This window comes from Arachis duranensis, chromosome 7, assembly GCF_000817695.3.
Source record: "Arachis duranensis cultivar V14167 chromosome 7, aradu.V14167.gnm2.J7QH, whole genome shotgun sequence".
Classification (NCBI taxonomy): domain Eukaryota; kingdom Viridiplantae; phylum Streptophyta; class Magnoliopsida; order Fabales; family Fabaceae; genus Arachis; species Arachis duranensis.
In genome coordinates this window covers 6250736-6264227 of record NC_029778.3, presented here as the reverse complement: position 1 = coordinate 6264227, position 13492 = coordinate 6250736, and the positions used below count along the sequence as shown (strand labels likewise).

The 13492-nt window shown below is 30.7% G+C and overlaps 3 protein-coding genes across 4 annotated transcripts in view; 2 read left to right on the top strand and 1 right to left on the bottom strand.

Annotated features, from left to right (window-relative positions):
* Positions 1-136: 136 nt before the first annotated feature.
* Positions 137-4151, bottom strand: LOC107496805 (uncharacterized). Of its 2 annotated transcripts, none has more exons than XM_052251793.1 (7): positions 3855-4151; positions 3168-3458; positions 2626-2706; positions 1589-1709; positions 819-1121; positions 646-711; positions 137-418 (listed from the first exon to the last, which is right to left on the bottom strand). In XM_052251793.1, the coding sequence occupies exons 2-7, from the start codon at positions 3356-3358 to the stop codon at positions 326-328; spliced, it is 855 nt and encodes a 284-aa protein (XP_052107753.1). In that variant the 5' UTR covers positions 3359-3458; positions 3855-4151; the 3' UTR covers positions 137-325. The 2 variants fall into 2 exon arrangements, with proteins under 2 accessions (XP_052107753.1, XP_015973621.1); XM_016118135.2 differs by having other exon boundaries at positions 3168-3439.
* A 450-nt stretch (positions 4152-4601) lies between these two features.
* LOC107496761 (protein CHLORORESPIRATORY REDUCTION 42, chloroplastic) lies at positions 4602-5359 on the top strand. Its single transcript, XM_016118085.3, has 2 exons — positions 4602-4979; positions 5069-5359. Exons 1-2 carry the CDS (start codon positions 4687-4689, stop codon positions 5175-5177), a joined length of 402 nt encoding a protein of 133 aa, XP_015973571.1. The 5' UTR covers positions 4602-4686; the 3' UTR covers positions 5178-5359.
* A 3733-nt stretch (positions 5360-9092) lies between these two features.
* Positions 9093-13492, top strand: part of LOC107496773 (structural maintenance of chromosomes protein 3) — a 56814-nt gene continuing 52414 nt past the window's right edge. Inside the window, exons 1-7 of the mRNA XM_052251886.1 lie at positions 9093-9195; positions 9762-9798; positions 9994-10069; positions 12157-12195; positions 12339-12406; positions 12509-12580; positions 13332-13411. Coding sequence (XP_052107846.1) covers positions 9784-9798; positions 9994-10069; positions 12157-12195; positions 12339-12406; positions 12509-12580; positions 13332-13411 — 350 coding nt within the window. The 5' untranslated portion in view covers positions 9093-9195; positions 9762-9783. The remainder of the gene's footprint in view (positions 9196-9761; positions 9799-9993; positions 10070-12156; positions 12196-12338; positions 12407-12508; positions 12581-13331; positions 13412-13492) is intronic.

Sequence of the window (13492 nt, the reverse complement as noted above, 5' to 3'; positions counted from 1 at the left end):
TGTTTTAGGAATGTATATTCCCATGTTTTTTTAAAAAGAATGATTCTAGCTAACTAACTTTTTTCAACCAACTATCAACCAATTTTTTTTTTAAATATTCCCATAGCATGACAATAAAACATTGAACAAAGCTTCTAAAACCTCAATATTTCAATGATGAATAGTAACAGTATTAAAAAAATAACATACAACTAATGTATATATGTATGTACTTTTCCCTGCCATGCTAACAAGTAACAACGATCAAAATTTACTTCTCTCCACTCGTCTTAAGCGCAAAGCCTTTAAACACGTATTTAATAATAATTATATAAAAATTATCAACCTAGGTTTCTGTTGCTGTTTGCCGTTTTTGTGACCTCTTCCTTTTCCTACTTCTCTTCACTGCATTTTCTGATCTGTCTCCCTGTTTTGTTTCCTGCACAATAGCAACGATTAAGAAACATGTCAGAAAAACACAGAAAACATGCACGCACATATTGGAAAATCATATTTGGAATTTGCTCAATGTCCATGCCAAAACAAAGCCAATGCACACAATCAAATAGGAACGTTTGTATTGATATCTAAATCGTTTTCTAGATTCCATAATAACTAATGCTATATTAGTAGAAAATATTTGTAACCGTTAAGAGTCAACTGTACCTTTGAAGTACCAACATTTTGGCTTTCACGACTTTTTTTCTTCTTGCAAGAAAGTGGGTTTGGTCCCTGCATGGTTGAAATAATGGGAATGGTAAGTAATAAATTTTATTTGACTTAATAAAAAATTGTCTAACTTATGTTCTAGCAACAGCTACAGCACAAATTGTGAATACCTTTGCTCTTTTTCTCTTGAACTGAGGTTTATCCTTGATTTCCATTGGATTCCTTGCGGTGCTGCTCCTTTTTAATGCTTCTACTTTTATAGTTTCATCTCTTGAATCCTTGTTTTCCATTATTTCGTCTGCTTCCTCACCAGATAATCTATTCATTACCTTACTCCTAAATATCTGGTACTCTCTATCGTCCATATGCAATCGTTTTTCTCCAGAAGTTTTAACATATTGCAACTGAAATGCAGATATAGGTTCAAGGAAAAGTGTGTTTCTGAGACCATATATGAGAGGCACACCAGGAACCTACAGACAGATTAAATCATTAAAACAAAATAAACCTATACCAGAAGGTACAATTCTACATGTATTGTATGCATCAGTATAGCAACACTTCAATAAGTTTTGGAATTTTTTTCTGTAAAAAAAGAAATTTTATTAAAATGACAAGGGGATAATCCATCCTCACAGATACAAAATGCATAGGTAATATATAAAAAAATTTGCTATGTAATAATGCAATTTAATATCAGTTAAAGAAACCCCATTAAACAAACACCAAAGAAAGCCATGAAAAAAAATTCCTATCTCTAAAAAAAAAGATGTTTGCTACCAAGAACATATTCTCATGATAACTGTATTTCAAGTGCAACAAACAGGAGAGATTCTTTTCTAGATATTTATCAAATATATTGTTCCTCAATTATGTGAACGACATTTTCCATCCAACTATCAGAATCAACATTAAAATCTATACATAAAAGCATACTAACCTCTCGCAATTTTTTCCGCAGGTCAGTGTCTTGACTAGCAACAAAAAAGTGCTCGGAATTATTTTCTCCAATGACCTGTATGACGCAGGCTTCTGCCCCAGTACATTTTTCATGCTCACATCTGCAAATTAGAATTTAGATAAAAGTGAATGTCCATATCCACAGAAATACTGGTGCTCAAATTCAAACATCTTGAAACTCATCTAATAGAAAAATATCAACACTCTACAGTAGTCCCCAAACACGGTATATACTCAGCTGGAAAATACACTACAAAAGATGAAATCCTCTAAATCATTATCTCGGAAATCAAAATTGATTTAGTATGCGGCTAGTTCTGGGTGCTTTCCCCTCTCTTCCTTCTTTCCTTTCACTTTCTCATTGATGACGCAGAGAAAACCGTTGAGTTGAGGCGCAGAGGTCTCTTTTTTCTTTTGTTACGTTATTTCTTTTTAAAATGTAACCTCTACTTTTCTGTTCTGAAGAGAGAGGGGAGAGATACCTTTTATTTTATTTAAAATCCCACTAATTTTATTCCTTTATTGAGTAACAGCCATCATATTTAACCCACTATAATTAGAATTAGTTTTATTAATTACATGGACCACATTATTATTTTAATAAAATAACTTACAAATATTTCAGGAAAAATGTTGGATGAACAAAGGGGCTAAGCACCTAGATACTTTTTATATCTCCCTCTACTCCTAAGGAATGACCCAAATTTTGTATCCTCAAGGATAATCTTGTATAATTATGAAATTCAGATTGCACGAAGAGTATAATTTTGTGGAATTAGATGCTGGTTTACTCTGTAGAAAAGTCTAGTGTCGTATAGGAGTCTAACCAATTGAAAGTAGTACAAAATTTCATTCAACTTAGGGGTCAAGGATATATGTCATGATAGAAAAAATAAAATAAATAGAAGGTAAACGAGAAAGAGGTTGCAATACAAGTGATTTTATTTGGCATCGTATCCATATTTGTTTCAGCACTAAGGAAAACCTGGAAGTAGAAAGGAACATAAGAAATATGACCTTGCTATTATGAGTTGTTGAGCTGCCTCAAGAGCCTCAGAATATGAGCTACCAAGTCGTTTCAACTCGGCTAAAACACATCTGCAGCGTTGAAGCCATTTTTCCCAATTAAGCATTTATATATCAATGAGATTAAAAAAGAAAAAAAAAGTGTAATAAGACAAGGCAAGTATGTCACGAAGAATTTTGCTATAGACATTAGTCCAGAGTTACAATTTTTGAAGGGCTTACTTTTTTCTCCATGGACTTATAAATCGATCACAGATTTTCCTAGGAACTTATTTGGTACCAGTTTTTTTTTTTTTTTACTTTAGGACTTCTAAGTCTATTGTAAAACTCTTCAAACACCTATTTGTTTACTTTAAAGAAAGTAAAAAGGTATATACTATTCCGATATACGATTCCTAGTGTAAAATTCTCAAGAATGTCATACATTCTACAACTGCATACTGCCTACAGATAAAGCTAATCAAGGGTATATACTATTTCCATGAACAGAAATTAAAACAAAAAAGAACATAACAAATAAATAAAGAAAGGACCTCGTTGTATAAAGCTTAACGGGAGCAGTGAGGATATTGGCAAGGGCATCGTCGGCAGGGGTTATGCGATTGACAATGAGATGGTTAACGAAGGTGCCATCGCAGAGAACCTTGAATGGCTTCCTCAAACCAAAGCAAGTAGTGAAGAATCTTAGAACCTTCCTGTGCCTCCTCTGCTTTTTCACCTTCATCTCCGCCTTTCAGAACTCAAAGCGCTGATTGGCGATTATGGAAGTGGGAACTGATGTTTCAGCTTACAGCTAGTGCTACTTCTGGTAAAACCCTAAAACGCTAAAACCCCAACACCACCAAGCATGGTTAACAGAACCGAAACGGCATCTGTCAGTACAGGGTCACCTTTGGACCAGGTCATAATTAAATAAACATATAAAACTATAAAAAAATCAAATCAAATAAAAATTTAAAAAGCCTCAGGAGTTGATGCTTGTTCTTGAGCTAGTGTTTGTGATTAAGAAATCTTTAAAAGTGAAATAGAACTAAATGAACAAATTAACGAACTAGCAGCTCAATCAACCAATGAACTAATTAGCTAAAACAAGAACTAAATCAACCTAATTAGCTAAATGAAGAACTAAATGAACCAAGTAACCAACAAACTACTTTAGCTAAATGCCTAAGTTGGCTAATTAAACTAACTTAGGTACACAAAATAGAAAAAGAACACACCAGAGCTGAGCAGAGGCGCAAAAGCGAAGCAAGAGAAACAGAAGCGGCGAGCAAAGGAGAAAAGCTGCGACCAGAGGCGAGGAGAGGCTGAAGCGCGAACAGATGCGGCGAACCACCAGCGGTGACGGCGGGACTCAAATGCACGAGCAGAACAGCCAGCTGCGGCGGAAATAGAAGAGACGCGGACGCAGGAGGCGAACCACCAACGACGAACCGGTTCTCTCTTCTCTGATCTCTCTTGGTTTATTGCGTAGGAAGGCTAAGTATAGTGTCTGTGTGAGTGTTGGAAAATTAGGTTTTTCTTTTCTTTTCTTTTTTTCTCCAATTTTTTAATGAAAAATACCAATAAGTTTAATTTTAATGTCATATTAGATTTAGAAAAAAATAATTTAACAATAAAAAAATTTAATTAATATTAATTAATTAAAAATTGGTCTTCTAAATCTAATTATTTAGTATCTATTAAAATTAATAAATTATAAAAAAAGACTTTTGAGATCGAAAAATAAAAGATCTACATTATCCAATACAATACGATATGATAACATAGTTAAATATATTTAATAAAAAATATCTGTTAAGAATGAATATTATTATTTTTATTTTAAAAATATTATTTTTTTAATAAATTTATACAAATATATCATATAAAAAAATAAGAGTAATAATATATTTTTCAATATTTTATTCTTTTATGTTATCTTTTGAGTGGCCTTCTCAAATATATATGAACCATACAAATATCTAATTTGCTCCCAAACAGATTGTCTTGCCCTTCAATTACTCCTTTTGTTCTTAGAAGAAAATAAAGATAACTCTGCATAAACTAATCATGGCTTTACCTTATTCATTTGCTACTACTACTAAATCTTCAGTTTTTTCAAAGCTTCAGAAGACTTGTTTCTTCCAACACAATCAACTACAAAGAGCAAATGCTGTTACTGTGGTAAAGTGTGAATCAAAAGACTCATCAGAAGATAACATAGAACTGCAAGCAAAGGGTCCAAAGCTACAGATAGGTTCACCTATTATTTTTACAGAGGCTCCTAAAATGATTAAGACTGCTGCTTCTGTTCCATGTCTTAGGGTTAATTCTGGTTTGGTCAAGCCTGGTGATGTTGGAAGGTACTTCAAACTCTTTCATTCATCTCTGCTTCTTTTAACTATTAATTTATTATCATCAAGACTTCAATCAAATGCATATCTTTCTGCAGAATCGTGTCAAGAAAACCCAAAGATGTGTGGGCAGTGCGGCTTAGCATTGGAACCTTCCTCATAGATGGGAAATACTTCAAACCCTTGGACCTGGCTGAGTATAGTTGATTTATGATTCATAATTTTACAAATTTGGTAGGTTTATTTTTTAATTTTATTTTTTATATCTCGTAATTGAACTATTTTCCTCTATGTTATTTTATCTTAAAATTATATGGAATTAATTTGTATGTACGGTTGATAAATGTAAATATATTTTTAGGTGAATGATAGTCTTTAATTAAAAGTAACACAGTAATAAAATTTCTCTCAAAGTCGCAGTTTTTTTTTTAAAGACAAGGTTATCTATAAAAAAAAGGATAATAACCCTGAAATTTTAGAGTCCATTTGGTTTGCATTTTTTATTTTTATTTATATTTTCACTCTATTTTTTAAATTTTGTGAAAAAAAGTGAAAATAATAAAATTTTATTTTTTATTTTCACTTCTTATTTTTATTTTTTTCTTTTCAAAATTAAAAAAAATAATAAAAACTGAAAATAAAAACAAAAAATACAAATATAAACCAAACACACCCTAATATTATTTAACATGAGACTATCATTAAATGTTAAGAAAAGTAATTACTAATCATTTTACGATAATAATTTTATTGGTAAATATTATATTAACTAATGAAAAATAAATAGGGGCCGATTTATCTCTATATTTCTAACAATTTGTAATGTAAAATAAATCTTTAGCATATGAATTCTATCAAATTTATTTTTCAACCACTAATTCTTTCTCAGTCTCAAGAACAATTCTACCAATGTCAACAACACAGCCTCCATTGTTATAGCTGATTTCAACAACACAATACTAACAAGTAACAACGGTTTCATAAATTTCAACAAAATTAACAATTTCAGAGGAGGAGAGGACACTACGGTGAAACATTGGACCATTATTTGCAATTTTAAACACGATATTTGTTTAAAATTGATTATCGGATGTTAATGTTTAACAGATAAATTATTCATCTATTTTTTTTAAACTGAATAATAGATTTTCCTTCAAATCAAATATTAATGAACAAATTTAATTGATAGAGAATTAGAAACCTTTATTATGACTCCATTCTTCTACCATAAGTTCATAACTAGTGTCCAAGCTGTGCCTTGCACGGAAATTACAAAACAATTAATATTTGTTCAACAAAAATACCACATGTATATTAAAATTAGTATTATATATTTGTCTATAAATATATATTATATATTTTATATTTAATATATATTTTATATTAATGGCTAATTTTAGTATGTACCAATTCAAATATAATTGACAACATTCATAGCTGCATCCTTATTTAAACTTATAGTGCTATACAAATTAATTAAATTACGAATCAATAAAAAGTATAGTCACAAAAAATAAATAAAAAGTAATAATTCTTGATCATATATTCATATTAGATCCACTAATGGACTAATGAGCACATTTCATATCTGTTAATTAGTCCATCTTTTATTATTTAATATTTAATTATTTGAGTAAATTGATACAAAATTAAAATTATGCAAATGTCTTAAACTGAATTTAGTTACATGTATAGTTCGTTTGATCTTCTATGTAAATTGAATCAATTGGATTTAATTTAGTATGTATATGTTATATCTAGTAGCTAGTAGTAAATTTATTCGATTTTCAATTAATAGTTGGTATTTTTATATTGTATAACTATCTCAAAAAATATGAGGTTTTAACTCTTATATCACCTTTAGAACTTTGTATTAAATTTTTTAATATTAAAGTCTTAATTCTTTAGATATTAATGAGTCAAATAATATTTTTTAACGAATTTTTAAAAATTGTTTATTATTCCATTTTAAATTTATAAGTTTGTAAAAATATAAATTTTCTAGGATTTGAACTAAAATACAAAATTTGAATTTCTATTATTATTCATTTTGATTTGTTTGGTATTTTAGTTGAATTTAAGTGGGAGATATTTTTTTATTGATATTTATATTTTAAAGTCAACAAATAATAAATAAACGAATCTAAAACTGATTCAATTCAGCATGTGTGCTGTGCAGCAGTAAATTGAATCAATTTACATATATATGTTGTATTAATAGAAAATAAATTAATTTAATTTACTAATGGTGCAATATATATATACTAAATCGAATCCAATTGATTCGATTTATATTAAAAAATAATTCTATTTATTTAGAGGATCAAACTAAATATGCATGCAACTAAATTCAATTTAGGAGATCTGTATAATTTTGTTAAAAAGTTTACATATGTAATTTATCCTAATTATTTATACTAATGATATATAAAAATTAAATTTTAGTAACATATATGATATTCAAATCAGTCTCTTAAAATATTTTAAATTTTAATATATAAAGAATGATATTTTTTAAAAATATATTGATATTATTTTTCTAAATTTAATTGTATTGATTGCGCTTTTTCTTTTTTAATCCTGTATCTTTTTTTAATATATAAAAGTAGATACATATGTTTACCCATATTACTTCTAAATTATTTCTCTTCTTCTACTAACGCCATGTCAACACCAACGCTTATTTCGCAAAATGTTAGAATCCACCACTCAAATCTGTTAAATCAACTTTTATTTTTACATAAAAAAACACAAAAAAAAAACTAAAAACACAGTAAAAACCAACAAATTAACTTTTTCCAAATCAATCCTTGTTTCTAAAACAACAAAAATACAAATTAACATTTACCCCAACAAAAAACTCTCAAAACCAAAGAGCTTGTTACCTTTCTCAATCCCTCACCCTATTAGCACATATCCTTATCAAGATCTTATTTCCTCCATCCTCTTTCGGTCCCATCATATTTCTTCCCTCTTCTTCCGGTCCCATAAGCCATTGTTTTTTCCTAAAAACAAATTGTACATCGCGATGTTCATCTCCGACAAAGCCGCATTGCATAAATTGCATAAATCAGGGCAAACTCCATTCCTCCTCTTGCGGTTTTCTGCCAGAACTCGATTATGGGTCTCAAACCAACATCACTATTCGGTGCCGCTAACGTAGAAAATTTGTCCCAGGTATCTTCCTAAAGATTTTCAACTTTGCCGTTTTCTCTTCTCATTGTTTAATATAATTTTCAATAGCCCTATTTATTTATTATAAATAATAACATTTTAATTGTGAACTCATTGCAAGTAGCACAAAGTTTATGTATTCTTATTTTGTAAACGGTTCACAACCAAAATTAATGTGCGTTTAAAATTATTGCTTCCTATATACTATCGATTGCAATATTTCATCATCAAATTATAAATTGTTATTTTACATGTGGAGTACTTCTTCCACAATTTACATTCACGTGTTCCTTTTTTTTACATGTTACTCCGATCACTATTTAGTAAAATATTTTAAACAAATTAAAAAAGAAAACTCTTATCTATTATTATTCAATTGAAATATCAAATACTAATTAAATACAACAAACATACATTAAAAGTGTCATAATAATAATAATTATAAAAAATTTCAGTTACAAATATTCAAATTCTACAACTTATACGTATTAAAACTCTTACTATTCTTCATTTCTTAATCTCTTATACTAATTGTCAAAATTTTTTTAAATTTAATATAACATTTTATATATTTTTCTTACTCATTCATTTATTTTTTTCATTATTTACAAACAAAAAATCGTAAGAAAAGATAAAATGTAGCCATTAATACAAATGAAAAAATGAAAAAAAAAGAAAATACAGTTATGTATAACTCTAATAAAAATAACCTATGTCTTTTTTAAAAATAAATAAATTCAAAATCTATTTATAATATATTCTCTAAAATATTTTTAATATAATATTTATTAAAATATACTATATAGTATAAATAATCAACTTCTCCGCGCATTGTGCGGGTTAAAAACAAAAACCGAAAAATATCCCAATTTTTGCCGCTTCTTTTTTTTCCCGCTTCCTCCACGTCCACCTCGAAGAAGTAGGCTAAGGGGCGCCACTGTAGCGCACGCCTTATCCTGCGCACCCAGAGAACGAAAGTAAAAAAAGCTTCTGCAGCTCTGACTTGGATACTACTAAACACACTGTTTACTGAACCTTCTCCGTGCCTCAGGTAACTAACTCTCTCTGCAATTCTCAATTCAATTTTCATCCATAAAGTTGCAACGAATTCGTAACATGATTCTTAGTCTGCTGATGCGTCTTCGCTCTGTCTTTTTTTTTTCTTTCAAATTTCTGAAAATTTTTTGAAACCCTAAAAAGGTTCACGAGGTAAATATTACTCGGATTTCTTTGCTTTGGTGCTTGAATACGAGAGCACAACGTAAAGTAAAACTTCACGCTGTGATTTTGTGCTTGATTTTCAGATTTGAAAGTCAAAGTTGCTTGGTTTTTTGTTTTCTTAGAGCGAGCTAGCATCCGTGTAGTTTTTCTATTTATTTTTATTGTTTTCGTTCCTGATTATTTTTCGAAAATTGGTTTGGTAAAGTAATTAAGCTTTAGCTTCACTTGGGTGTGTGAATGCTCGATATGGAGCAAGTGGATTTTGAATTCTCTTGTGATGGTAACTTTTTTCTCATTTTTGTGTGTGCACTGCTGCTGTGACCAAAGAATGCATATAAATGTTTTTTTCCCCCTAATTTGATGGATGCTTATGGATTGTTTGCTTAATTATCGTAGGTACGGTTACGTCAGTTTCAACATGTACATTAAGCAGGTAATGTCCCTTGGGATGTGAATTATTTATTATTTATTACTTATGGTGTAATCAAAATTGGTAGAATTGGTTAAATTGTGTCTTCTTGTTACAAAGCCTCTAGTGCTCCTCTTCTGGACATACTACATAATTTCTTTGCTTGAAATTGGTTCCTTGCCAAATGGATGTTTGATGCATTTTTGGATTGTTTTCTAGGTTGTGATTGAAGGTTTTAAGAGTTACAAAGAGCAAATTGCAACAGAGCCTTTCAGTCCTAAAGTTAATTGTGTTGGTAATAATTTCTAAAATACCTTTTTAGATGCTTTCTACCATTTATTCTGGAAAATCATTTAAAATGCACGATTACTTGGTTTGTTGTTTGGTAACCTTGTAAACCATGGCTTGGGTAAAGGCTTCTCTGTTGTAGCTTTTGTCCAAGCTATTCTTTGGGGTTTATAAAAGTGAAACCAACAGGCAATTGGCTATATCAGTCATGATATGTTGTAGTCGCAACTCAACAAATTACATTTTGAGGCAATATGTTCTAAAGTGTTTTGGTGAATTTTCTTTCCTAGAAAATATTCTCATGGCTTGATAGAGACATTAGTTTCTGTAAAATCCTATTAGTGATATCATAATGGTTTTTTTAAGAGGGATTTGATTGAGAGTTTGAGACAGATAAAACATTAAAACTACAAAAATCAAGGGCGAAGAATTACAAACGAAAGCTAGATGGGTAAAAAACCAAAACAAACTTGCCAATCCCTAAACATGTCCTTTAGAGAAACTTCCATAAGATTTGCTCTAGATATATCATATATGCAAGTGGCTGAATCTTACCCCAAATCAAGTGACGTGTCACATGATTCTCTTCAAGAAAGTACATTTAAATTTTAACTTTAGCCAACTTCTTTGTATTGTGGCATAGCAGATTGTGATAAAAGTTTAGCCTCTTCATCTCCCAAAACCATGGAAGCTAACCTTAATAGCTGCTCCAACGAGTGCCATAAGCAAGATGGGAAGTACTTTCGGTTTTTCTTATTGTGAACTTCTTTCCTTCTTCCATCTATTTTTGGATAGAAAAAAAACTTCAATTGAAAGAGATCTATTTTAGCCAACTTCTTTGTATTGTGGCATAGCAGATTGTGATAAAAGTTTAGCCTCTTCATCTCCCAAAACCATGGAAGCTAACCTTAATAGCTGCTCCAACGAGTGCCATAAGCAAGATGGGAAGTACTTTCGGTTTTTCTTATTGTGAACTTCTTTCCTTCTTCCATCTATTTTTGGATAGAAAAAAAACTTCAATTGAAAGAGATCTATTGGGTTTGCTTGAGAATACTCCGATGTCTTCCATAGTTTTCGATGGAGGATGGAGGATCATGGAAGGGTGGTAAAAGGCCAGCATAAAGTTTTAGTGGATAGTTGTGGCGGAAATGGTGGATACGTTAATATGTATATATATATATGAAACTGTTTATTCAATATATAACAATAGATATGAAAAACTAAAATTAATAACAAAATGAAATAAATAATAATATTATTAATATAAACTAAGCAGCAGATGCCAATTGAGGGTTTAGAATAGAAAATAAAAAAATTGAGGGGTGAGAAATTGAGAAGAGAAAAAATGGGGTTTAGAATGAAAAAACAAAGAATTTAGGGTTCAAAATAGGAAAAAATTAGTTCAAATTGTAAAGAAAAAAGGAAGCATATTCGAGAATGAAGGAGGGCCAGCCAACCGGTGGTGGCACACAGGAAGGATGCTGTGGACAGGTCGTTCAGCAGCAAAGTGGGAGTGAGGGAGGGAGGGAGAGTAGAGAGGGAAGAGATTTTCTAGTTGAGTGGGTTTGTGACTTCGTGTAGAGTGGAAAAGGAAAGGGGGAGAACGTTAGCTTGGTAAATTAAACTTTTAGGGTATTTGAAAACACATAAACAACCCTCCAAATGCAAAAGATCACACCCGGATCCACCATGACGTTGCGGCCATTGTGGCTCCCGTGATTTCCTTGGTGTTGCGTCACTCGTATGACGGCAGGCCCAAAATTTGCCATGGGCATATTTTAAAAATCCTTGTATCATCCGCAACTATAATGCCAAATAACTGAAAATGATCACACTTTCCATGGAGGATTGCCCTACTTCTTCAATTGAGATTTAGAATAAAGACTTGTAAAATTATAGGTAAAATTGTTCAATCCTTTAGAATTCTTTTAGCTTTAAGATTTAGAATTAAGAATATAAAACAAAGTAACTGTTGATTGCTCTCATTAGTCAGAACTTGTGTGTGTGTATTTGTGTGTATAGATAGAGATAGAGAGAAATTAGTTGGTAACACTATTAATGTCTTATTTATTTGTTTAATTATTTATTTTGTAGTTGGTGCTAATGGATCCGGGAAGTCAAACTTTTTCCATGGTATGGAAACAGCCATTCTTTTGCCTCTATTACATTAATTTGGTGACAATGATCTATTCTTTGGAATGCAACTGAAATTTGTTCTTCGACATTTGATTTGTTAATCTTTTATTTTTAATAAAAAGTTTTGTTTTCATATGTAGCCATTCGTTTTGTGTTGAGTGATCTCTATCAGAACCTACGCAATGAGGATCGACATTCATTACTCCATGTATGGCATTGTGCATATTTCTTCATTCCTACCGCTGGTTCTGATGTTTCATTATTCAATTTTAGAACCTGGGCATGCTTTGTTGATTTATTCTCTGTACAGGAAGGGGCTGGGCACCAGGTTGTATCTGCGTTTGTGGAGATTGTGTTTGACAATTCAGACAACCGTATTCCGGTGATTTATTTTTTTTTATTATTCATCTTTTTGTATGCTATTTTCATCTTTTGTTGTCTAAAAAGTATATAACAGATCGTGTGAATGCCATGGTGATGGATTATGGAAAAGTAGCTTTCTTTGGGTACTTCTGTTTCTTATTAGAAAGATAATTATATAGAGCCTTTTTAATATTCTTGTTAGAAATATTCATATGGAATTCTGCTAACAAGTTGCCTTTTTAATATTTTTAACATTTCATTTCTTAATTGCTTTAAGTGCAACAATGTGTTGGATATTTGTGTGTTCTCATCTAATGAATGCATATTATGGGTAATGCTGCTCAACCCATTTTTGGCAAATGAGTTAATGAGTAATAATATAAAGGTTTTGTTTTCACCAAATAAATTTGTGAGTACGAGTACAGTTTCTTTCTCTGCATTGCCTCTTTCAGTTATTTCATTTACATACTTTAAAATGATGTTAAATACTTTCTGCTTGCTATGAAGTCATTTGATTCACGGAGTACACTGGGTCTCTCTTTCAAATTTTGAAAAACTACCTAAGTTTTGATGTGATTCTTATAATTGTATTTTTTTAAAGTCATATGGAAATCCTGTTTTTTAAATGCTTCAGCCTCGATAGGGTGATGTAATTTCTCCATTGCTTCAGAATTGCTCAAGACTCTAGTGATTTTTGTTCTTATAGAATATGGATACGATTGGCAATAATTTTGTTTGAAATATTGGCATCTATCTTTGCTGCTGAATAGGTTGACAAGGAGGAAGTGCGTTTGCGCCGGACTATTGGTTTGAAGAAGGATGAGTATTTTTTAGATGGAAAACACATAACGTGAGTAGAATTTATTAACATATTAGTGCGTGTGTTTTGACGTTCACTTTTGACTTCAGTTCAAAATGAAATATTCTGGTT

What these genes read in the sequence shown, in the direction of transcription:
- LOC107496805 (XM_052251793.1), bottom strand. Translation starts at nt 3,358, where the DNA reads ATGAAGGTGAAAAAGCAGAGGAGGCACAGGAAGGTTCTAAGATTCTTC. An exon ending in TGCGGAAAAAATTGCGAGAG is followed by an intron (nt 1,122 to 1,588) that starts GTTAGTATGCTT and finishes ATCTGTCTGTAG; the next exon opens with GTTCCTGGTGTGCCTCTCAT. An exon ending in AAAATGTTGGTACTTCAAAG is followed by an intron (nt 419 to 645) that starts GTACAGTTGACT and finishes GCTATTGTGCAG; the next exon opens with GAAACAAAACAGGGAGACAG.
- LOC107496761 (XM_016118085.3), top strand. Translation starts at nt 4,687, where the DNA reads ATGGCTTTACCTTATTCATTTGCTACTACTACTAAATCTTCAGTTTTT. An exon ending in AAGCCTGGTGATGTTGGAAG is followed by an intron (nt 4,980 to 5,068) that starts GTACTTCAAACT and finishes ATCTTTCTGCAG; the next exon opens with AATCGTGTCAAGAAAACCCA.